We start from the raw sequence: 25,281 nt of genomic DNA, 5'->3' as shown, positions 1-25,281 counted from the left end.
AGTAGTCATGTATGGATGTGAGAGTTGGATCATAAAGAAGACTGAGCGCTGAAGAACTGATGCTTTTGGACTGTGGTGTTGGAGAAGACTCTTGCGAGTCAATTGGGCAGCAAGGAGATCCAACCAGTCAATCCTAAAGGAAATCAGTCCTGAATATTCATTGGAAGGACTGATGCTGAAGCTGAAACTTCAGTACTTTGGCCACTGGTATGAAGAACTGACTCATTTGAAAAGACCCTGATACTGGGAATGATTGAAGGAGGGAGAAGGGGACGACAGAGGATGAGATGGTTGGATGGCATCACCAACTCAATGGGCATGAGTTTGAATAAACTCTAGGAGTTGGTGATGGACGGGGAGGCCTGGTTTGCTGCAGTCCATGGAGTCGCAAAGAGTCGGACACGACTGCACAATTGAACTGGTAGTGTGTAGCATGGATTGGAGGGGGAAAAGACAAGCAATAGACATGCAGTCATACAGCAGTTCAGTGTGAAAAGAATTAGGCAGAAAAATAGCAATGTAAAAGGAAGAAATGAAAGAGGTTTAAGAAGAAATCAATACCTGAACCCGAGGAATGACTGTGAGAGCCAGAGGAAGAGTTCTGAGCCTGCTTGTAACGAGAATGATAGCAAACCTGTACGTGGGAGCCCCCTAGAGAAATGAAGACCCAAAGGCGTGGCACAGAAAAAGTGCTTCTAGACTAGGTTGAGCAAGGAATGGCAGTTGTGGACCAGTAACTAAAATACATAGAGGGAGATGATTTCTATTTATCAAGTTCTGTTTGTGCAGAGTTCTACTGTCCTGGACTCCCCGTCTCTGCAGATGAGTGTTTTTTTCCTCCTGGTGTAAGGAGAGCAGCTCTCACATGGGAGTTTCATCTCCTACTTTCAGAGAGAAAAGAGAAGGTCAGAGTGTCTTTCTTGCTCCTGCTGTTTCTCGGTATTCTTTCAGTTCACTTGCTCCGTTGTGTCAGACTCTTTGCAACCCCAAGGACTGCAGCATGCCAGGCTTCCCTGTCCATCACCAACTCTCAGAGCTTCCTCAAACTCATGTCAGCTCAAAATAACCCTTATGCCAAATGGCATGTTTTGTAGCAGCATATTCACCCGCTTTTAAAACTTAGAGCCTAGAGTAGAAGGTGAAGCAAATACAAAGGCTAATAGTTGAATCAAAAGAGGGAGAGATAAATAATATACTGAGGGCATCTGGGGTGGCAGAGGTGACCTTTGCCCATGCCTTGAGGAGGAGTTGCATTGAGTATGTGGAAGTGAGTAAAAGCAAGTAGGTAAGAACTTGTGGGGTGCAGCTACTAGGACATTGCATCTAGAAGGTGAGTGTTGTGAAGAGGAATAAAAATTGAAGGCTGGGGTCAGATCGTGGAGTATGGGAAAGAGAATCAGCGAATTGCATGCAGAGGGAGACGTGTCGGTCACAGTTCTTTCCTTTGGCAGGTTTACAAGAAGCACATTAGGGGGCCACGGCCTTGTGTCTCAAGCTGATTTTGTTTCCTCATCCTGTTCTAGTTCGGAGGCAAACTGGTCACCTTTGCGAATGTCAGAACGCAGCCTCAGCCAGGGGCTGAGCAGCAGCCGCAGCAGCACCACGTGTTCATCAGTCAGGTGGTGACAGAGAAGGAGTTCCTCAGCCGATCGGACCAGCTGCAGCAGGTCGTGCAGTCACAGGGATTCGTCAGTTATTGTCAGAAGAAGATCGATGCTTCTCAGACTGAGTTTGAAAAAAACGTGTGGTCCTTTTTGAAGGTAGAGTTGGTGATAGGTAGCTTTACTTCATTATCTGCGAACTGAACTGTTCCCATCAGATTGTAGACCTGTCTTCCTGTCAAAGAAACAGCAGGGACAGTGTGATTTGGGGGATCTCGTGATGAAATTAAAGAAAACCTTATGAAAAGCATGTGAAGTAATACTTTATGTCAAGAGTTCAACTTTCTTGGCTTTGAAAAGCCTAATATGAAATGCTTTTTAAATAATATGCTAGATGTTTTTATGTGCTTAACTGTTTTTAAGAGACATAACATTCAGCAGACCTATTTTAAAATTAGAACATAGAGCTGAGTTTAATAAAAACATAGTGTGTTTAATTTCCGTAGTAGGTCCAATTAAAGACAATGGGGGAAGAGGGACTAGGTGTAGAGGGGAGAGATTGTAGGCATTTCTCATCCTTTTACTGAGTTGCGTTTATGACAGTAAAATAGCAGATAGAATTTTCTTTTTGGTTATTTTGCCTCTACTGGAATGTCTGTTTCCCAAGTCTGAGTTTTGTAAAGAAAAGAGCTCTTGAATGCAGTAATATCTAATTCATTTTTATATTTTGTAGGTATTAGTTTCAAGAAAGTTTTAGGATGTGACATTGAATATTTCACACTAATGTGAGTTTTGCATTCATGTAGCCTTTGGACATGACTCAGTTTGTTTTTACAAATATTAGTTTAAAAATAAGCTTTATTCAACTTGGCTAATTAATTACTAGTAGACTTACTATTTCTTAAAAAATAGTTTCTTTAAAAAAAATATTTGGATTCTCTTACAGTGAAGCTTCTAGTTGATATAGTAGACTTTAGATATTTTAAATAATTCTACTTGGAATTTGAGCAATTAGTTAAAAATTGGGCCTTTAGATGCAGTTCTTTATTTCAAGAATATGTCTTTTTTTAAGGTAAACTTTGAGGATGATTCTCGTGGAAAATACCTTGAACTTCTAGGATATAGAAAAGAAGACCTAGGAAAGAAGGTAAACTTTTGGCAAAGTTTTAAAGGCTGTGCTTACACAAGTGAAATATTTATGTAGTGTAGGTGTTTTTGGTTTTTTTTTTTAAAGTTCTATACAGATTACTTCAGTAAAATCATTCAGTAAACAATAAGAACTTATGCTTGGTCGCCAAAGTTTTGGATTCATGTTGTTAAAGTTGAAACTCTTCATCAGTAATACCCTAATTTAGAAGCTGCCAGAACCATCTTTAAACTTGATCTAAAGAGTTGTGTCAGTTGGGCCTTGAAACAAAAAAGACAGTGAGCCTCAAACGCTGGGAATAGCACTTAGATTTTTAAGAGGATGAGTAGTTAGTGGCTCTGGAGGAAAGAGAGGGAAAAGTTTGTTTCCCTGCATTGTCTACAGCTTAAGTGATAAAAATTAGGGTACTGTTTTCCACCCCAGCTATTTATGCCCTCAGCTCACAACTGCCAAACTGTATATTGAGTTGGTCCAGCTCACAAGTAACTAGTATTAATAAATATTGTGGAACAAAGGTGTTTTACTGTACTGAGCCTGAATAAACAAAAAGCCCAAGTAGTTTGCTTAATATTTTTTTCTTTTTTTGTTTTTGCTTAATATTTTAATATTAAAAAAAAAAGATTGCTTTTTAAAAACAGGAGGTCATATTCCAGTTTTTAAGTTTTCTTCTCTGAGGAGCTTAATAATTATTCCACAGTGTTGGCCTAACAGCAGTTAAAACACTCTGACCTTGGAAACCTTGAAGGAAATATTTTGGATTCTTTGTGTAATCTGTATTAGCCCTTTGCCATTCTTTGAAAATGACTCAGGTTTTCCATAGCATCGCAGGGTTATTGCGCGTGTGCAGCAGGTTGGCTCCCGTGCGCTCCAGTCAGTCAGTGCTGAGCACTTGGAAGATCAGTGACTTGGGCTCACATTAGAGCCCCCCTGCTTACTGGCCATGTGTCTCTTGCTCACTGCTTTAGATTTTTTTTATATTTAACTTTATTGTTAGTCTGAACTTCATGCTGTAGCTTGATTTGCAAGAGATTAACGTGAAAGTTTTACTGCATACCTGACAGCAAAAAACGAGGAGATAAAATTTGATTGTCAGAATACTCTTAATGTTCTTTCCATAGTGAGTATCTGGAGAAATTTTTTTTTTAATGGTTATTTAAGACAGAGTAGAAGAAGAACACATGCTTATTTTGAGGTTAGTTTTACAACTGAATAGCAGAGTAAGATGACATGTGAGCAATAGAGCTACGTAATTGAAACCAGCATCATTGAGAATTACTCTGTTCTTGAGCATGCTATCCCTGATTTGAACTTTTTTTTGATTTTTGCCAATGAGAATGGAATAGTAGGTGAACATTTGCTCTGTGCCTTGAAATAGAGTTAACTCCCTTTGGTAGCTGAGTTGTTGTCTTTATTTCAGATTGCTTTGGCCTTGAACAAAGTGGATGGACCTGATGTGGTAAGAGAAGGCCTGTAAAAATAGCCACCTTCTAAAATTTTGGTCTAGGTCATAAAGAAGAAAATATAATTTAGGAAATTTTTGTCTGTCTTACTGCTTTACAATTTAAAAATACTAATTGTAGATATTCTTAATACATGAATAATTCTCATTTGGCAAGAAAAAGGGGTTGGGTCTTAGCAATAATGGCTCTTTGCTTTTCCTTTAATGATGTTTTTCAAATAAATTTACTTAGTGTAACTTCTTGTGATTAAACTAGCTCTGAATGTTGTTGGTTGGGTCTTCTGTCTTCCTTGTTCCCTAATAACCTTTTGATGCTACGTTCTTCAACCCCCTCTGTCACTGTTTTGTGTACCAAAGGCTCTTAAAGACTCTGACCAAGTAGCGCAGGGTGACGGGGAGGAGAGCCCTGCTGCTGAAGAGCAGCTCTTGGGAGAGGTACTTACTTTTCTCATCTTTAACATGGGGAAAATATGTGGTTTGTTTGTCTCACAGTGAAACATGTAAAATTTCTTGGCTGCATGTTCCAGCATAAAGCTGGCATATATTTTCTTAGAGATGCTTAAGATAGGAGTCTGTTTACTAATTTGACAGAAGTACCATCTCTAAGGGCTTCCCTGATGGCTCAGACGGAAGAATCCACCTGCAATGCAGGAGTCCTGGGTTCAGTCCCTGGGTTGGGAAGATCCCCTGAAGGAAGGCATGGCAACCCACTCCAGTATTCTTGTTTCGAGAATCCTGTGGACAGAGGAACCTGGTGGGCTACAGTCCACAGGGTCACAAAGAGTCGGACACGACTGAATGACTAAGCACATACCATCTCTAAAGTCTTCAGTTCTCTGACCTAGCTTCTGGATTATCTGGTTTAAAATTAACAACTGATATGAGTATATCAGGATGTCAAACTGAAAAGAGATTTTGTTCGGAAATCCACATTGCATTGCATGCAACATTAATGTTTTTTCTTGGCTTGTTAATATTTAGAGCTCACGATCAGTGGCATAGGCCTCTGAATTAATCTTGAATTTTGAGTCCAAGTAAAGAATCCACCCTGATCTCCTGTATTGTGGGTAGATGGATGCTTTACCATCTAAGCTACCAGGGAAGCCCAAGTAAAGAATATTTCACTAATAATCTGATTGTTCTGACTCACTAGAAAATGCATCCTGAGTTATAGTGACCATTTTTATAACTAGGTAAAAAAAGAGTCCTTGAGTACAGAGTTGTATCATTAATTGTTTTCCTTTTTAATTTTCTGGGTTATTTTAAAACCACTAATAAATAATTCTATAATTTACTTTTCTTGCTTTCTAATTATATTTCTTTCATCTTGGAAAATTAATCAACAGATTCTGGTTTCTCATCTCATATTTGACTTTTTCATTGTTCTTTTTGATATGGAGCTATCCTGACTATATAGTTTCTTAGAGCCTTTTACTAAGTTATAAAAATAATTCCTCTTTAAATTTAGACTATTGCAAGATGATTATTATAAATATTTTCCTTAGAAAAGGAAAGCATTTATTTAACTCAAGAATAAAGGGTATGGATAAAATCTTACTAAAAATTTGAACTAATATTGGGATTACCTAGAATTGTAGGATATGTTCAAGAAAGATACTTTGATTCGTATACAGCTGGACTTACCATTTCTATACAAATAGAGAATTGTTTAGAGATCCACTCATGAATTAATAGGTAAATCTGTATGGAAGTAAGCAGTAGTCATCAATATGTGCTTTCAGAATATTTGAAAAAAATGTTTAAGGTGGTCATATCTTCTCCTTAATCCTGATGATGCTATAATTATATAAAATAAAACATAGTAGTTTAGACATTAAAGATACACATTACATAATAAATTGTGCGTGTTTTGGCTTTCTGTATATTTTAGAAGTCCATATATAAGGGTTTATTAGTTGTTTTTTGAAAGCAAATTTGAAAAATCATTAAGAGAAAAAAAAAGATTTTTGGGGTAAATTTGTAAGTGAATATAATCAGATCAGTATCTGATTTATTCCTCAGTGCTTCCCAGGTGGTACAGTGGTATAAAAATTTGCCTGCTGGTGCAGGAGATGCAAGAGACACAAGTTCAATCTCTGGATCAGGATGATCCCCTGGTGGAGGAAATGGCAATCCACTCCAATATTCTTGCCTGGAAAATTCTATGGACAGAGGAGCCTGCAGGCTACAGTCCATGGGGGTCACAAAGTTAGACACAGCTGAGCCCATCAGTACAATATGAATAAAGTTTTAAAAGTTTATTTCAGTTTTTAAATTCTAAAATGCTTCTCTTTTGTTAAGGAAGGAGTTAAGATTATGGTTATTTTCCTGTAATAGTCAATTTTAACTAATTTAACTAAATTTAACATCATTCACAGATGTTGCTATTCTGTGTGCTACACTAAAATTATCCAATTCAAAAATGCTCCTGTCTTTGAATACTGGGTGCTAAGATTCAAATGTATAGGTAACAGGAGCACAGAAGGTAAAATTTTATCTCATGTAAGACAGACGTGTTTTTTTCTTTTAGATCCTCTATAATCTGGTACATATTATTTTTTGTCTTCTTTTGAACTTTTACGCATTGAAGAGAAAGCATTTAAAATATTTGCCAGCAGTATGCCTCTATTACATTTCTTTTCTTCTAAAGAAAGAAGATATTGAATTCATTTTTACTCAGTCTTACAGCTAGTTTCAGAAATTTATAACAGAACTGTGTACAATTTTACCGGACTAGCCTGCAGTTCCGGGTATGATTAGTTGAAGTGAACACAAAATCTCCAGTTGAATTTGAGTATATTGATAAATAACTCATTTACATTGCATTTATATAAGGACACCAAGCATTTCTTTTTTCCCTACAACTGAGTCAGTTACGACCAAAAGACTCTTAGAACTACACCTATTGGACAGAAGCTTTTAGGTGTATGGAAGCAAAGTTGCTTTAAGATCTAAATGTAATGTAATTTAAAACATATTTTGTGTGTCTCAGGCTACTCTTAGTTGAGATATCTAAGAAAAAAAATTTTCACCTTCAGTATCTTCTGAGCTACCAGTGTGGCTATGTACATTTAAGTTTGTTTCACTTTATTTCTGATGACTTTGGATTTTATTTATGATTATCTGATGAGAGTTAATTTTTAAGAATGTCGTAGATCATAGTGTAAACTTGAATCTGAGAGCTTCTCTGGAATAACGTGGCATGTCATCTGGTCAGTAAGTACCCATATTGAAATCTTGTTTTGCTGGTAAATTACTGTAGTTCTATTCTGGCTAAGTTGCTGCTCTTTTCCATCTCTTTAGCGAATTAAAGAGGAAAAACAAGAATCTGAATTTCTACCAGCAGCTGGAGGAACATTTAACATCTCTATCAGTGGGGGTAAGTATCTGTTGGTTTTGATATCAAAATTTTTAACCATTTGAAAGTAAATAGTCCCTGAGTTTAAGTTAGAAACATTTTGTCACATGTGGTAAAGGTTGAAAAGAAGTACTCAGTTATCATTTAGTACATGTAATCATTACCTTAAAAATGATGGCATGATCTGATACCTCTGTGATAGAAACTGTAAAGGATCTTTATTATTGCATTTAAGCAATCTGAAAAATATGTTATTTTACCTGATTTTATTTACATGCATCTCAGTATGTTTCTGTAGATAACAGCAGTTTGTGATAGAGATTAATCTACCAGTAATATTCAGAATTCAACTTTGTGTTCTCTGCTGAATGTGTACTAATAATTGATAGATGTAGTGTTTTCTTTTTTTCTTGTAAGAAAAAATTTTGTTAACTTGGGTGTATTATTTCTTTATGCAGATATTGATGGCTTAATTACTCAGGCTTTGCTAACGGGTAACTTCGAGAGTGCTGTTGACCTTTGTTTACATGATAACCGCATGGCTGATGCCATTATATTGGCCATAGCAGGTGGACAAGAACTCTTAGCTCGAACCCAGAAGAAATACTTTGCAAAATCCCAAAGCAAAATTACCAGGGTATGTTATTTTAATAATAAATAATAGCATTTGTTTGTAAAAAGCAAAGCACTCAAATGGAGAAAACAGTGAAGAACAAAAAACCACCCATAATCCTTTAACCCAGAAATTAGTTATTGTTAACAGCTTGGCATGATTGTCCCAGGTTTTTGTTGTTTATATATATTTTAAATTAAAATGCTTTTCATATTTTTACTGTAGAAAAATTAGAACATAGAAAATGTTAAACATTTCAATACTTCCTGATTCTTCAAATTGCTACGTAACCTTTTGTATATTTCTCTGTGTGTTTGTAGAACTTTTAAAAACAGAATCAAGATTCTAGAAGTACATGTGTGTGTTGTTTTACTTAATAGACATTGTCACTTACATTGTAATCATTTTCACATATCATTGAAGCTTCTTACAAAAAATTTTAATTCCCTGTAATATTCTATAGGAGGGATATATCATTTCCCTTATTTTGAGATGTTTAGTAGTTTCTTATATTTTCCTAATATAGTTAAGACAGGGGTAAACATCCTTATTGTCCCTAAATATTTGTGCCAGTTTCTAATTGTTTAATGAGGCTGAGGTCCTCGGAAGGGAATTTCTGGTTCAGAGGGTCTGTAGATTTTTAATCCACCTGTTCGATGATATTAGATTTCTTCCCATAAAAGTTGCCCCAGTGTTCAGTCCCATCAGCCGGGTTGCCGTTTGTCTCCAGGCTTGTGTTATGTCGGTCCCTCCCCTGTCCCCTTTCTGCCACACTGGCTGCCCTTCAGTTTCTCACACAGCCTGAGTCCCTTTCTCTCCCAGGACTTTGCCCCTAGTACTTTCTTGGCCAGGAATGTTTTTTAACACTGCATATAGTTTTCCTTCTCAGCCTTTTGTAAAATCGGCTACTGTGACTTTTTTTTTTTTTTTTTTTTTTGAGAGAGAAAATCATATGGCTTTTTTTTATGGCAGTTGGCTTAAGGATGGACTTTGCTGCTCCTTTATTTTGCGTGAAATACTGTGAATAGTAGTTTGAAAGATGTGACTGATTAGCCAGAGTTAATTTTTATTAGTATACAGAAGGCTTCTGACTGTCCCTTGGTTTTCCTTCCCCAAGCTAATCACTGCAGTAGTGATGAAGAACTGGAAAGAGATTGTTGAGTCTTGTGATCTTAAAAATTGGAGAGAGGCGTTAGCTGCAGTGTTGACTTATGCTAAACCAGATGAATTTTCCTCCCTTTGTGGTAAGAAAATGAATTTTATGACATATATGGCATGATACATTGTAAGTAAAATTAGTGACAGATTTTATTTAGAAATTTTTGTAAACCATTTTGTAAACTAATCACAGATAAGAAAATGAAGTTCTCATTTGAATGCTTTTCTCAGAAGTATTGACTGCGTTGTTTCTCCATAACTTCTAGTCATTTTTTAAAATATCGTTTAATGATTTTAATTTCGCACAGGCCAATCTGAGACTCTTGCATTTGCTACTTACTAACTGTATGAACTAGGAAAAATTCATTTCTAAGCCTTAGTCTATTCATACATAAAATGGCACATAATCAGTCCTCTGTTAATAAGTGTTAGCTTGATAAAATAAGTAGAAATTACTGTTAAAGGCCATGACTATGATAGTTCAGACATAATGTTTATTATATGCAAGAACAGAAGCTTTAGGCTGCTGATATAAAAATGAATAACCTTGAAAGTATTATGAGAATATAAAAATTATAAGATATTAACTTTATTATTATAAATAATTCAGCATAGTCCTACTTATTGATAGTTATTCCAAATGTGCCATATTTTAGTCCACTGCTTACAAAAGTATCTGGACAAGATAAAATGCAATTAAATGTTCATTAGGATTTTTCTGTTCAAATATTGTTCCCACTTTTAAATTTTTCTAACACAATGAGGAGAAATTTACTCTATGACTAGGTATAGAATCTTATGAAATTGTTTATTATGTATAATTTGTCACACCACTCATTTAACAGTAAGTATTTACTGAATATTTACATGACAGTGATTTTATTTCTGCCTGCTACTCAATGGTTATAAAGTTTGATCCATACCTCTGAAAATATTACTGGGCAGCTCATGACCTTGTACAGAGTGCCTTGTGTATAAACTTATTTGTTTTCCTCTACAGATCTTCTGGGAACCAGACTTGAAAGTGAAGGTGATAGCCTTCTGCAGACTCAGGCGTGTCTCTGCTACATTTGTGCAGGGAATGTAGAGAAACTAGTTGCATGTTGGACTAAAGCTCAAGATGGTGGCAGTCCTTTGTCCCTCCAGGTTAGTGTCTGAACAAAAGGTGCTTCCTCTCCAGTGCTGTCTTTCACCCTGCTTATATTCTCGAGACTGATTTGTTCCAGGCGTTCATTGCTTTCACCCTGCTTAATTACGCTTTAGTTCTTTGGCTGGATAATTATGTGTATTTACTGCTAAATCTGGAAAGGCAAGCTTTGAGATGATGGCTTAGTAAACTGGGAATGCAGCTGTTTATGAGGACGAAACTGGAATATGATAGTGAGGAAAGTAAGTGGCAGAGCACGAGGACAGTCAGAGAGTTTCCCTCTTTTCCTCATGCTCCTCCTCTGCCTCCAGTGATCCTGTCTGCCTTGGGCCAGGAAACTGTATGGGGTCAGGAGTGGGAGGAGTCCTCCATACCAACAGGCAGTCTTCATGGTTCAGGAGAAATGAGTGTAAGAGATAAATGGAATCCCGTGTAGCACTAATACACGGCAAGAGAGAAAGTAAAAAATCTGGGGACTGTGGTCAGGTGCTGAGTAACTGTATATTTTGATTTTTTTTCCCCCTAAGCATTTAGTCAGCAGAGTCTCAAGAAATCTCAGTCTGTTTTCTCTCAGCAGAGTTTTTCTCAGTAGGCTTGTGGCTTTAAAGATAACTACTAAAATCAAAAGTCTTGTAGGAATCAAGGTTTTTTCCGTTTAAGTGCTTCTGAGAGAAAACACTTTTTTTTTTCACAATTCTAGATTGGATTGGTGTACTTATGAAGGGCGGATGGGATATTCTTATACCTGATGCATAGCTCTCCATTGTTGAAATGGGTATTGGAGAGCAATATGAGAAACTTTGGGTTTGAAATACTAAGCCCGTTTGGAAGTCAACTCATTGTACTACTATTTTTATAGTATAATATTTTCTCTTCTACCTCCTGGGACCGAGTTTCTGCCTTCAGACATGTGCCTGTCACTTTCACTTTGGATACTTGCCTGTTTTAACTCCCAAGACAAGTATCTGGCAGTTGAAGGATGTTTAGGAGATGGTAACCCGTGTTCTTGCCTGGAGAATCCCAGGGACGGGGGGAGCCTGGTGGGCTTCTGTCTGTGGGGTCACACAGAGTCGGACACGACTGAAGTGACTTAGCAGCAGCAGCAGCAACCTGTACTTTAACTATGTGTAGAAGACCTTCTTCCTCCTTGCTTTTTTAGTTACCTAAATGATCGTCCACTCTTCTAGACCTTTTACTTACTGGTGATAACGAGTACTGTGCTTTCAGTATGCTTTGGAGCTCTTCGTAAGCCCTTAGCTTTTCCTGCTTCCTCTCAGTATACATCTTGGTATCATTGTCGGATTCTCCTTCACTCCCCCTTCTTTTTCTCATTCAGGATCTGATTGAGAAAGTTGTCATCCTGCGAAAAGCTGTACAACTCACCCAAGCCATGGACGCTAATACTGTAGGAGTTCTTCTGGCTGAGAAAATGAGTCAGTATGCCAATTTGTTGGCAGCCCAAGGCAGTATTGCTGCAGCCTTGGCTTTTCTTCCTGAAAACACCAACCAGGTAATTGAACTGGCCATTTTTCTTCTTTTCACGTGTGAGTAAGGTGAGCTCAGTAGATAGCACACAGCATTAAACATAAATGTACTAGTTGGAGCAGTTGAGTTTCTATCACTTAACTATTGGTGAATGTTATTGACGAGTCTTCAAGGTTAATTTTAGGTTTACGCAGGCTATGTCAGAGATTGAGTGTTCTTCCCTTTGTACTGAAGGGCATAGTATTTGAAGAAAATGAGTAAGAAAAGAACCAGTTTTTTATTTCTTAAGCCAAACGTTGATTCTGTGCACAAGATTCTTTGTAGGTGTCTTCTGTGTTGAAAAGCTATAAATGTTAATACTTGACCAAATTGGGGTTGTGGTTTTAAAATCCCCACAAATGACGCTCCAGGTAATGATATATTCGTCCATTCTATACGCTGTTTCAGTCTGGTGCTGTCTGCAGGCAAGTATATTTTCAAAGTATCCAAGGCAGAGAACACTACATTACACACATAATTTAGTGTCCTTATTTGGTGTGAAATAACTCAGCCTTGTTATTTGTTCATTTCAGTTATTCATTTCATATTGTTTGTTTCAGTTCAGCAAGTGACTGAATATGTAGTGATGATTGAGGGTGCCAAAGTCCTTTCCCCGCGGGAGTTTCCAAACTCACAAGTGACTCTGCATTGTATATCTGCTAGAGCTTAATGTTGAGCCTTTTCTCATTTCTGTTCTTTTTATTCTAAGCTTCATTCAGTTTTCGACAGATTTTTTAGTTGTTTTCAGTGTTTTGTCTGTTCTAGGGAATATCAGTACACTTCATTGAGTAAACATACTTCTCCCTGTGTTCTGGGATTGTGGACGTGGGACACTAGTTGGTTTTGTGTACACTCACATGTAGGATCCAGCTCACATCTTTCTTCATTGTTAATGAGAACATAAAGTGGAGTAGAAACAAAGTCTTTATAATGACTTTGGTTTGAGTTTTATAGGATTTTCTACTTAATAGAGTCTCATTATTATATTGAAGTCTAAGACCCTTAATCTTAAGACTAACTTTCTCTTAAGACCTTTAGATCTTCTAGCATGAGAATTAAACTCTTCATTTTTAATACTGTTTATTATAGTCAGATACATTTTCTATACATTATTCTTCATGCTTTTCTTTGGGCTTTTAAAGGACATTCTTTGTGTAAAAATTTTAATTTTGATGTTACTTCCTACTATCAGTATACCCTTAGTATTTTCTGGAGAATATTTTCTGAGACTTTGTAATATCATTATGGTATAGTTCTTCTTCATAAAAGACTAGTTTACCTGAGTATACCCACAGAGTTTAAGTGATATCTTTAAAGCTTTAATGAATTTATAGAAATGTATAATTTTTATAGATACTGAAATGAAGCGTTGCTGAAACATTTTAACATGTATGTGGTCAACGCATACTTACTGTAGATCTAGGTCCATGTGAGCTGCCCTGAATTTAACATCTGATGCTTGATTTATTTCAAGCATCTCTCTTTTAATTAGTTTTCATCTCTTTTGTAGATCACCATTTTCTTCCATCACTGTCTTTAGCAGTTGATTCTCTTTTGGAGCCTTTTTTTCCCTACAGAGAAGCAAAGTTGTATTTTTTTCAACTTTTGTGGTTTTGTGGTTTTTTTCAACTTTTGTGGTTTGTGAGTGTTACTCCTCTGTCACTGCAGGAAGACAGCAAATGAGCGGTGATGATGAGTGCCATCGATCTTGCGTACTGCCACGTGGCGGGCATGGTTCAAATGCCTCCCTCAGTTAAATGACAGGTCACACTGTATATAATGGACCCTTGGTGCCAGTCTTGAATATTGGAAACCACGATGTCAAACCCTAATGTGCCAGAGCCTGTGGTGTAATACACTGCCTATGAAAAAAATCGTATGAATGATCATGCTTGCTTTAAGGTCAATATGTCACATATAGTTGCGTGAACTCTTTAATAATTTGCTTGGCTTTCTTCCATTGCTTCTTGTAGCCAAATATTGTGCAGCTTCGAGACAGACTTTGTAGAGCACAAGGAGATCCAATACCAGGACAACAGGAATCACCCAAAATTCCTTATGAAAGGCATCAAGTGCCCAAGAGCAGGCCTGGACCTGTTGCTGGCCACGCACAGATGCCAAGAGTTCCAGCTCAACAATATTATCCCCATGTGAGTGATATGCTCCGGACTAAGTAGGAACAGTTATGTATGTCACATAGGTGGTTTTAGTTTGTTGGGGAAGAGGCCTGTGATGAAACTATAGACAACATACTGTTTTAATGGTTATAGTTTTTCTATCCTTGAAAGTAGCATTTGTGATCCGTTTTTAAAAATTATCCCTCTAATCTAGTCAAATAATTGATACATTAGATATAATTAATTTAAGCTGGGGAGATTTCTTATTTCTCCATCACCCAAACATATTGCACATGTACGTCTGTTCTTGAAATTTTTACAGTTTGATTCATCTAACAAACTGTAAGTAAAGTAGTGGGAACAATTTTGTGGATGACTTGGTTACTTTTTTTTTTAGACATTTTTAGAAAATGGTCTTTTTTTAAGGTATATTTTCTGAGTCACTAGGGTGGGTTTTCTGTGTCTTCTGTATCAGCACAATAGAGTATGCAGAATGCAAGTTTGTTTTTTTTTTTAACAACTTGTAAAGAGAAAAGTGAATGACCAAAGGTTTATGAAGTTGTAGGTCATGGGCAGTGTGAAGAGTTTATTAATTAAATCATTTATTTATTAAATAAAAATTAGCAAATGGTTAGTGGTATAAAATGGGGCCTCTTATTGTCTTTTGCTATTCCATGTAGATACTGGTATTTCCAGGCCAGTTAACCTTCATGTTCTTAAATAAAATTTATTTTCATAAGTAATAAATAGTCTTGATTTATAAAAAAGTTAGCAGGTGCTCTGCCCATTTTAAAATAGAACAGATTGCTAGTAGAATTGATGGAGTCATTTTTACATTTTGTTGTAGCAAAAGTAAGCATAAAACCGTAAAAACTGAAAAAGATTCATGCTTTTTTGTCAATTATGCTTTTGCTTGGTACTTAATCAAGATTGGTTACCTTTGAATATAATTAAAACTATCTATCCTACTCTGTTTTGATTTTTTTTCATTCATTTGACAAATACAGATCTAAGATCCTACCTCTATTCTCCCTGTTGAGGGTGTATTGGTAGGCAAAACAGTAAATTCCCCACTCTCATTGCTAGTCTTAGAAAGCCTATAACATAGGGAGGGCACATCAGGTGATGCCTGGGAAGCTGAGAGGTGGTGGAGAAGTCAGTCACTAATCAGGATTTTAAGACATGAATTTGTCAGCTAGGTAATAGTTAACAAGATTAGAACTCCTCAGCTCAGCACCTTGAGTTCGACCTCTCAGGGCACTAAATTAAGGCATTCTCTTCTTTGGGAGAAGGCAAGTTTACTCCGAGTCCTTGAATTTATCTGTCTTTCAGGGAAAACATGGAAACCTTAGAAGACTTTTGTTATACTTTGACCTAGTGGTCCCCTACTTTAAGAAAAGGAAAACAAATTCAATCATAAACTAAGAGTAGTTTTTCTTGATTAAAGCTTATGGTGTGCTGAATGAGGGCAGTGACTTGTGGTTTTAAAGGCAAGCTTACAAGCAGGAGTAAAAGGATGAAAGGGAAGCCAGATCAGGAATTCTTACTGCAACCAGCACATCTTGGCTATTAATTGTTGATGTGATTGAGTTTCTACAAAGATTTAGTTGACAAAAAATATTTTGATGGCTTTAAAAATTGATTTTGAAAGCCTCTGGATTCCAGGGTATAAGCAACACGGTGCAGTGTAGCAAACACTGGCTGGGAGTCAGGAGGTGTGGAATCAGTTCTAGCTCTATCACCCCAAGTTGTCTGGACCTCAGCCAGCCCCTTCATTTCCCTGGGCCGTGTTTTTTTCTCCATGGTGAACGGTGGGGATTAGATGGGATGATCTTTAATATTCTCCAATTGTATGACTCTAAGCCTCACACAAAACTAACATGATTTTTGTACCTCTAATGAAGTCCTGAAAAGGGAAGCGTAAAGCAATATGTTCACAGATACAATTGTAGCATGAATACAATTACTGCTTCAGAAATCACTCTATTTCTCAATAACTGCACCCCGCCAACCCCCCGGAATGTCTTCTTTCTTGCCCTACTTACAGAACCTACCTCTCCCCACTTATTCCTGACACTCGAATGGCATTGTTCTTTGTGCTTTGATTTAGTTTTCATATGGATTTTTCTGCTGTCTCCCTCTGCCTGTCCTCTTAGGAATGTGTTTTTTCTTTGGGATCCCAGCTGCCCTGACACCAACTGCCTGACTAATGTGTGCTGCTGTCTCGCTGCTCTTTTCTGCTTTGCATCTGGCTGTTAGTGCCTTCAGGGATTTTTTTTTTTTCCTTCTTTTAACATTTTCATTTTTTTATGTCCTGTGATTGGTATTTCTTTGTTCAATTCAGGTTAGAATTGCCCCCACTGTCACTACCTGGAGTAACAAAACTCCTACCGCCCTTCCCAGCCATGCACCTGCAGCCTCCCCCTCTGACACACAGGTATATCCTTCATTATCCCTCTTTGAGCAGAGTTCTGCTCACCTGAATATGTATGTAGTTATGTATCTTCTACCCACCTCCCTTGAGTTCCCCACCCCCATCTGTTTGTCTGCTTATTGCATTTTAGTGCTTTGGGGAGACAAGAAACAGGATTTTTTTTTTTTTAGCACAACTTATTTTCTTATCACTTTCCTCTTCCTTGGCAGTTCTAAATTGACTTGAACTAGAAAAACATCAACCAGGGTTCTATCAATGGTTTAAATCTAATTTCACTGAAGATTTTTTTCCCTTTCCTTTTCTTCTTTTTTTTCCCCCCTGTTTTTAGCATTACAAAGAAGAAAAAAAATTCCCTTGTGGCATGTATACTTACTTTCCCAAGCATTAGATATGGATGGAATTTAGTAGAGATGGAAAATCCTAGTGACTTTTTGTAAATATCATCAATACTATTTCATGAGGCTGTTAGCACCTCTTGCTGTTCATCGCTGTTGTTGCTTTGGACCTGTCTAATCTGTAAATCACATAGAATGTGTTGCTCAGAAAACATCAGTATGCGTAGACTGTAACTTTATTTACATAAAATTTTTTAAAAATTTCATTTCAGAGATTATAAATCCGTCTGGTAAGATTCTTGGTTCCGGAAGTAATGAAATGCTCCTTTTTACCATATTCCCTAGGGAGAAAATCCTCCGCCTCCAGGCTTCGTAATGCATGGAAATGTTAGTCCAAATGTTGCCGCCGCTCAGCTTCCCGCAACTCCAGGTCATATGCACACCCAGGTACCACCTTATCCGCAGCCACAGCGTAAGTAGTGGGACCCCGAAGCCCTGTCACAGCAGCATGTCTTCTCCAGTGTAGTGACTGTCTACCTTGGAGTTCCAGAGCCATGATCAAACCAGTTTTAACAAGTGAAGAAAGAGCCATTCAGTGTAGCACTTGAGGCCTTGATGTAGAGAAACTTGGTTTCTCTGAGAGGCGTTCTGAACCAATGTGCTAGGAAACAGCGCCCATGTCACTGCCTTCAGAACAGTGGGTTCCCCCCCGTTCCTGAGCCTGCTGGAGAGTCAGTCGTTCCATGATTTTGGCATAACAAAATAGAATTTTGGAAATTATTTGGCGACATATACTTTCCCTTTAGTCAAGATGATGCAAACCACTTTTGGAAAAATGGCTCCAAGGGATGTTTCGTGTGGTTACCTTTCGTTTATTTGTTTTTTTAAGGGATAGACCATATTTTAGAGCAGTTATAGATTCACAGCAAAACTGAGTGGAAGTACAGAAAGTTTCAGTATGCCTCCTGCCTCCGTGCACAACCTCCCCCACCGCAGACATCCTGCACCGCGGTGGTGCGTTGTTACAGCCAGTGAGCCTCCGCTGACACAGCATTAGTGCCCAGGGTAGTTTACTGTAGTAGTTTGCCTTTTGGCCTTGTATATTCTATCAATTTTCACAAAAGTGAAAGAATGATGTTTCTCCATTGGCTTTCATTTCTTTTTTTCAAGAAACTATTTGTACTTGGAAGGGAAAACATCATCACTATTTTTTTTTTTTAAATGAAAATCTCAAAAGGAGAAAATTATATGACCAACTACTATAAAACACAAAGATATTGCCTAGCAAAAACTTATCTTAATGAGCATGTTCTGTGCTAATAAGATGTATGTTCTTACTTAACATGAATACAAATTTGATACAGCTTTTCACTCAGTGTGAAAGTGCCGTCTTCAGAGTAGACTGAGCACAGTTCTGTTGGATTCCCTCTGTGGAGGTTCACATTCTGGGCCTGGTCACTCAGAAGGGTAATGGTATCTTGAGTTCCGGTCTTTGTATTAAAGCATTAGTTGACTGCCTGATTCCTTACTAACCAGCTTTGTATACTGTAAGAAACATAATAATTGTCAGGGATCATCGAGAGTTGCCTGTTAATCTGGAACTGTGCTCAGGCCCGGAATTTGAGTAGCTTATGATTTTACTAGATGTTGGAACAGGTATCCGGTTCACAACAGTAGTGCTCACCCTGCAGTTGTTATGCAGGGAGAGATCTTGAGTGGCCCCCAAGGTCCCTTAACTTTTACCATAAAGGGAGGTGTGCTTAGGATGTGTCATTCCTGCATGGCTCCATCTGGTGGCTAGTAGATGTCACTGCAGTCTTTTCACAGGAATAGGAAGTCCCAGGAAAGGGTCAGGTCACTGCTTTGATTTTCATAGCCAGCAGCAATCTGGAAATGGCAAGGTTCAAATATTGGGTCCAGTGACTTTTGATATAGTTAGGGCAGCTGGACAATCAAAAGCATGACATTATTTTAAGTGGGTAGTGTTTGGTTGTAACTTACTGTTTATAGAAGAATTGAAAATTTCCATAGAGTGAGTTCACTTGGATTTTCCGTGGCTGTTAGATTAAATTTGTAACTAATTAAAATTTCTGTTTCTTCTCCTTGGTGTAGCATATCAACCCGCCCAGCAGTATTCCTTCGGAACAGGGGGGTCAGCAGTGTATCGACCTCAGCAGCCTGTTGGTCCTCCCGCCTCAAACGCTTACCCTAACACCCCTTACATCCCTTCTGCTTCTTCCTACTCTGGGCAGTCCCAGCTGTACCCAGCGCAGCACCAGGCCTCTCCACCTACCTCCAGCCCTGTCACCTCCTTCCCTCCTCCCCCTTCCTCTGGAGCTTCCTTCCAGCATGGCGGGCCAGGAGCTCCACCAGCATCTCCAGCTTATGCACTGCCTTCTGGAACAACAGGTACACTGCCTGCTGCCAGTGAGCTGCCTGCATCCCAAAGAACAGGTCTGCGCTTGAAAGGGGTTTGGTTTGGCTCCCCCCCTTGTTATTGCATGATCTCATGGGTGGATGGAGGGGATTATTTCTAACTGTAAACTGGGTCACGTGAGGTATTGACTGAAGTTTACAACAGATTCTATAACTGTTTCTGAAAATGTGATTTTCCCTTACTAAACTTTAGTTGCTAAGCGAGGAAAGCTTGAGTGCCTTAAAAGAGTAAAGATTATATAATCTGCCGTTGAATTTAAAATAAGCGGTAAGAAATTAGTTGGCAAGAGACATGGTGGTTGGAGCTAAATTTAATTGACACTAATTTCTTTACCAGAGTAGACCTGTGCTCTTGTGCTTTTCCAGAACTTTCAATTTTTAAAATTATTTGTGCCTTAAATTCGTTCATAGAAACTACATAATGCAGTCTTAATGCAGGTGTACACATTGTGTAATTTTGTTTGTAAAGGGGAGGAAGGAGTTCAACATGTGTACTGAAAGGAAAAAAGCAAAAGAATGCAACTCTTGACAGAGAATCTCTCAGACAGCAGAAAGTCAGTATACATCAGTACAGGGATTCTCCATTAGGACAGTTCTACCCTCGAACATTTTAGAAATTTCTAGGCAGTTTAACTTGTTGTTAGCGGTCAAGTTCTGCCTGAAATTTTCTAATTAAAATCATAATTTTAAATTATTTTTACAGTGAAATACACAAATTCTTTTTTATCTCTCACATTGCAATTAAATCATTATATTCGTTTTTCAGAAGTAGGTAACATTATCTGATCTTCATATTAGAATTGTAAAAGGGGCCTATAAAGTATGTATTATAAAAAAAGAGATCAGTTAATTGGGATTAAGAACCACTAACATACTAAAGAATGAAGGCTTTGGAGTCAGACTTCCTGTGTTTGTATCCCAGCTTCACTCTTTTCTAATAATTACGTGATCTTGAATAAGTTACTTAATGTTAAACCTCAGTTTCCTCATAATAAGAGTAGTACATACTCATAAGCTTATGAAAAGGATTGAGTGCATTAATACATTGAAAACGTTTATAGACAGTTTATAGACGTTTATAGACAGAGTTGGTTAGCTGTGATTACGCAAAACCTCACTCACGATTAGAGCTCTGTGCCTTTTGGTAACTGAAATTAGTTTCCCTTGCCAATTATAGTTGATGGCTTTGAACTAGGACAAAACAGGAGTGAGTTTTGCTGTTGGATACCAAAGTTGCTCCTGGAAGTCCAGGATAAATTTTCTCTCTCTTTATCTGCTAAGCAGTAGCTTTAATAACTGAAAACACTTATTATATAATAAGATTCATTAAGGAAGTACTTTTTTTCTTGAAGTCTTGTGGATCCAGAATTATACACATTATCTCTTTCTCTCTTTTTTGGTATATATTCAAACTACCAAAAAATCATAAAATATGTATCACCCTTTACTGCACAAATAAAATTTATATAATTTTCAGTACATAAAATTCAGATTGATATTTAGAGAGGAGTGTCAGTTCAGTTGTAAAGTTCAAAACAAATTTTAAACCTGGATGAGTGAAAACAGTATCCATTCTGAATGGTTGAGTAATAATAGATTTGAGTGAAAGATAGGTTCAAGTAAACCCTCAAGGAAGGAAGTAGTGCCGAGAAGTGGGGAATCAAGCTATCATTTACTGAACATGCATTGCACATGTACCAGTGCTTGCCATCTTTTTCCTTATTTAGTTCTCATAAGCCATGAGAAATAGGAATAATTATTTTTTAAAAAATTGACAGGAAGCTTGAGTTTCCTAGGGTTATAACATTCTCGTGATGGCACGGTCATGATCTTCAAGTTGAGGCACAAACCCAGGTGTCTCAGCCTCCAGAGCCTATGTTCATTCTCTACCAGATGGTCTAGTGGCACAGTGATGAAGAACCCACCTGTCAGTGCAAGAGATGCAGGTTCAATCCCTGGGTCAGGAAGATTCCGTGGAGTAGGAAATGGCAACCCACTCCAGTACTCTTGCCTGGAGAATCCCATGGACAGAGGAACAGGGTATAGTCCATCAAGTCTCAAAGAGTCAGATAAAACTGAGCAACTGAGCACACATTAGTCCTGATGGAAAAGACTGAAATAGCTATCAGTGCTGGAATTACAGGAACATTTAGCATCACTGTTTTAAGTATTTGTTACTTCGTCATCTAAATTACCTATTTGCATGGGTATTTTTTCCCTCCTTGAGCTGAAGTGTGTTTGCCCATATAATAAAGCATTTGCTTATGTGCAAAGTAACTATTCTAACCTGGCTGAGAAGCAGAGTAACTAATAGGAAGAAGAAGCAATACTCAGTATGTACTAAGCTGGCTGCTTTGTTATCTCTTGCATGTTAATAGTCTCTATGTTTTAATTAACAGAGCTTTACCTTATTTTTTGATTTCCTAAAAACTTTGCTTAGGTTATACAGATAATTGTCACTAAAAGTTTTACCTTTGTTCCAATATATCTTAGATTATTATATCATGGTTTTCTATAGGACTTGGAAATTCCACTGGTAATTGTTCTTGATAGACACTAGGATTTTCAAGCCCTCCGTTAGTGAACCACAGGGTGATGTGCCTGCTACTCAGAGAAGCTCATGTTGCAATCATCACGACACTCATTCAGTAAATTCGTAATGAATGCCCTTTCAGTCTGTGATCAGAATTATTCCAGGCAGAGGTAGGGAGGCAGAAAAGAATGTGCATTTCTAGTGAATTGCACATAGCTTTGTTGTAAGTTGGAGCATAAAATTTGTATTTGGGCCAAATTTTGGAAGTCATTACATTTCAAGACAAGAAACTTTAGATACCTGCTTTTTAACCTTTTCAACAACAGAAAGGAGCATGATAGCCTTCCTTCAATTCAGTTCAGTTCAGTTTAGTCGCTCAGTCATGCCCGACTCCTTGTGACGCCATGAATCACAGCACACCAGGCCTCCCTCTCCATCACCAACTCCCGGAATTCACCCAAACTCATGTCCATCGAGTCGGTGATGCCATCCAGCCATCTCATTCTCTGTTGTCCCCTTCTCCTCCTGCCCCCAATCCCTCCCAGCATCAGTCTTTTCCAGTGAGTCATCTCGTCTCATGAGGTGGCCAGAGTATTGTAGTTTCAGCTGTAGCATCAGTCCTTCCAATGAAGACCCAGGACTGATCTTCTTTAGAATGGACTGGTTGGATCTCCTTGCAGTAAGGGACTCTCAAGAGTCTTCTCCAGCACCACAGTTCAAAAGCATCAATTCTTCAGCAGTCGGCTTTCTTCACAGTCCAACTCCTACATCCATACATGACCACTGGAAAAACCATAGCCTTGACTTAGACTTGACATAGACTTGATTAGCCTTCCTTCCTTTTCTTAATTCTGTTTTACCTTATGTCATTAAGAAATGACCACAAGGATATACTCTTTGTAAATTTTAATTCTGAATTTTGTTACCCCTTTTTAAAAACGCAACATGCTTAGCTTACAGGGGAAGGGGGAGGTATATGGTTAATGAGGATGCTCTTTTCTCTCTGTCTCAAATTATCTTCTAGCCAAAAGTCTCCATGCCATTGGCACTCATATTTTTTCCACTGAAAAATACCTTAACCAGTGCATAGATCCTGCCATTATGTTCTTCTAGTTATACCTGAGAAGGTTCCCAGTGGGAAGCAGGATTCAGGTATGGGTGGCAGCAGCTCCACTTCTCTCTGTGAGACCGAGTGGGTCTCTGTTCCCCAAAGACCCTGTGGAGGACAGGTCCCTGCACTAAGGTGGACAAGGGTCTGCAGTATCCAGTGACATGCCACACTCAGTTTTTTAAGTTAATTTTTTATTAATTTTTTACTGTAGGATTTTGAAAGAGCTCAAATAGCATAAAAATAAAATTATAATTCTGCCACCCTTATATGACCACTGATAATTTAGGTGCATTTATTCACTTCATACACGTATATGCATATGTTATGTATATGTGTGCATGTATTAAAGTTTTTAATGTAGAATAGACTATAAATTTACCATTTTAATCATTTTTAAGTGACATTCAGTGCATTTCCATTGTTATACAATCATCACTACTAACTGCAGAAGTTTTTCATCATCCCACATTGAAATTATGCAGCCTTTAAAACTCCTCATTTTCCCACCCAGCCCCTGGTCACCAGTGTTCTACTTTCTGTCTATATATATTCCATGTGCCTCATGTAAGCAGTCATTTTTAGAGGACATTTTAAAAGACAATTTTGTCTTCTTGTAACTGGCGGTTTCACTGTCTTTAAGATTCATCCATGTTTGTAACATGTATCAGAATTTCCTTCTTAAAGCTGAATAATAATCCAAATCACCAAACAGTTTGCATCTTCAGAGCTTTTAGAGCTGCTGCTGCGTTACTTGCGGAACGTGGTGGCCCTTTGCGCTACCTCCACTCTGTGTATATACACATTTTGTGTGTCCACTGTTAATCTGCGCACGGGCGTTTTGGCTGTCTGAATAATGCTGCTGTGAGCAGGAGTGTGCAAATATTTGCTCAGCTCCTGGTTGCAGTTCTTTCGGGTGAATACCCAGAAGTGGAATTGCTGCCTCAGATAGTAATTCAGCGTTTAGGTTTTTGAGGAACCACTGTACTGTTTCCCATAGTGGCGGCACTATACGTTTGCACTAGCAGTGCATCAGGGCCGTTTCTCCAAGGGAAGACAGTTGAATTCCTGTGACTTGTATGTGCCTGTTATGTACCTGCACCACACGCTTTTGACTGGAGGCTGGGGCCTAGCCCCACCCTGAATATCTGACAGTTTTGGAGTTGCTGTGTTAGTTTCCAGCCTTCTTTCCTCTTGTCCACTGCCAGAACCTTCAGTTCTTTTAAGGAAGACTTGTGCCTAAACAGTCTGCAAATCTGTATTCTTACAGAAAAGACAATATGAGACGGTTACACACTCACTGGGCCTGATCCCGTTTATGTTCACATTCATGGTGTGACCCCAGAAATTACAGTTCCCCCAGAATGCAGGCCTTTGGGGCCTCCCAGATCCAGCAGCAAAGTAGTACCCCCTCGTTAAGGTTGTCTAACGTGCTGATTATGTTTAGCAGTGTAGTGCTGAAGTCTGCACAATGGGGCAGAAACCCTCCCATTTCTTTGTAAAACCCTGCTACTTAAAAAGGGCTTGGGCCCACAGCATTGGCATTTCCTGGGAGCTAGCCGAAATAGTAGACTGTCAGACCCTATGCTGTACCTAGTGAATTAGAATCTTCATTTTTACAAGGTCCTCAACTGATTTGGATTCAAGCTTTAGATAATGCTAAAATGGACACAGTTACAACATGTTAGGCAGTGCTCTCCTCTCTCCCTGCACCATATTACTGAGCTTCATTGATCAAACAGTAGAAAAACAATCCATGCAAACAGTTGGGGAAATAATGTTATCTTAAATAGAAAGGAACAAAATTTTCTCTTTTAAAGAGACAGCTGGCATAATAAGAGAAAAGTGTTTAAGAGCTGATTGGTTCTGACACATTTAAATGAATGAGCTTTGCCCACAAACTGATGACTTTCTTAATTAGATAGAAGCAATTTCATGTGATTTGATTTGAAAGTAAGTTTTTTTGCCTCATTAAAATAGTTTGTTCTTTTCTGAGGTTAACAGAGGGAGCAGAAACAATTAGAAAATGAGCAGAGTTTAGAATGTCTTTGATGATAATACTGTTTAAGTGACTTTTGCATTTTGTCTACAGAAAATCAGTCTGTGCAAGACCAGGCATCTATATTGGAAGGTGAATTAGTTATAGAATGTATATTTGGAAATCTTCAAATCATTGACTATAATTAATGAATGGACATTCACAATTATGCATGTGAACTTCAAAGCAATGATATTTTAAATCTGACTATCATTTTTTAAATTTGGCTTCTTAATTGAATCAAATCTTAGAACTGATGAAATTAACATAGTG

At 38.0% G+C, this 25,281-nt stretch overlaps 1 protein-coding gene across 17 annotated transcripts in view; it reads left to right on the top strand.

The window, feature by feature from the left end:
* Positions 1-25,281, top strand: part of SEC31A (SEC31 homolog A, COPII component) — a 62,912-nt gene that overhangs the window by 27,306 nt on the left and 10,325 nt on the right. For 4 of the 17 annotated variants that reach the window (XM_055434046.2, XM_088836422.1, XM_088836424.1 and 1 more), the window contains exons 11-23: positions 1,524-1,760; positions 2,674-2,748; positions 4,166-4,204; positions 4,565-4,642; positions 7,511-7,586; positions 8,024-8,202; positions 9,296-9,422; positions 10,337-10,482; positions 11,820-11,993; positions 13,981-14,157; positions 17,239-17,365; positions 19,006-19,347; positions 25,063-25,101. In XM_055434046.2, the coding sequence (XP_055290021.2) occupies positions 1,524-1,760; positions 2,674-2,748; positions 4,166-4,204; positions 4,565-4,642; positions 7,511-7,586; positions 8,024-8,202; positions 9,296-9,422; positions 10,337-10,482; positions 11,820-11,993; positions 13,981-14,157; positions 17,239-17,365; positions 19,006-19,347; positions 25,063-25,101 (1,816 nt within the window). The remainder of the gene's footprint in view (positions 1-1,523; positions 1,761-2,673; positions 2,749-4,165; positions 4,205-4,564; positions 4,643-7,510; positions 7,587-8,023; positions 8,203-9,295; positions 9,423-10,336; positions 10,483-11,819; positions 11,994-13,980; positions 14,158-17,238; positions 17,366-19,005; positions 19,348-25,062; positions 25,102-25,281) is intronic. The other 13 variants (XM_088836425.1, XM_055434051.2, XM_055434061.2 and 10 more) reach the window with 13 other exon arrangements.

This window comes from Moschus berezovskii, chromosome 5 (assembly GCF_049115385.1).
Source record: "Moschus berezovskii isolate FMDL1 chromosome 5, NW_MosBer_1.0, whole genome shotgun sequence".
NCBI classification, from domain to species: domain Eukaryota; kingdom Metazoa; phylum Chordata; class Mammalia; order Artiodactyla; family Moschidae; genus Moschus; species Moschus berezovskii.
The sequence above is the reverse complement of the archived record's forward strand: the minus strand, read 5'-3'. Positions and strand labels throughout refer to the sequence as shown.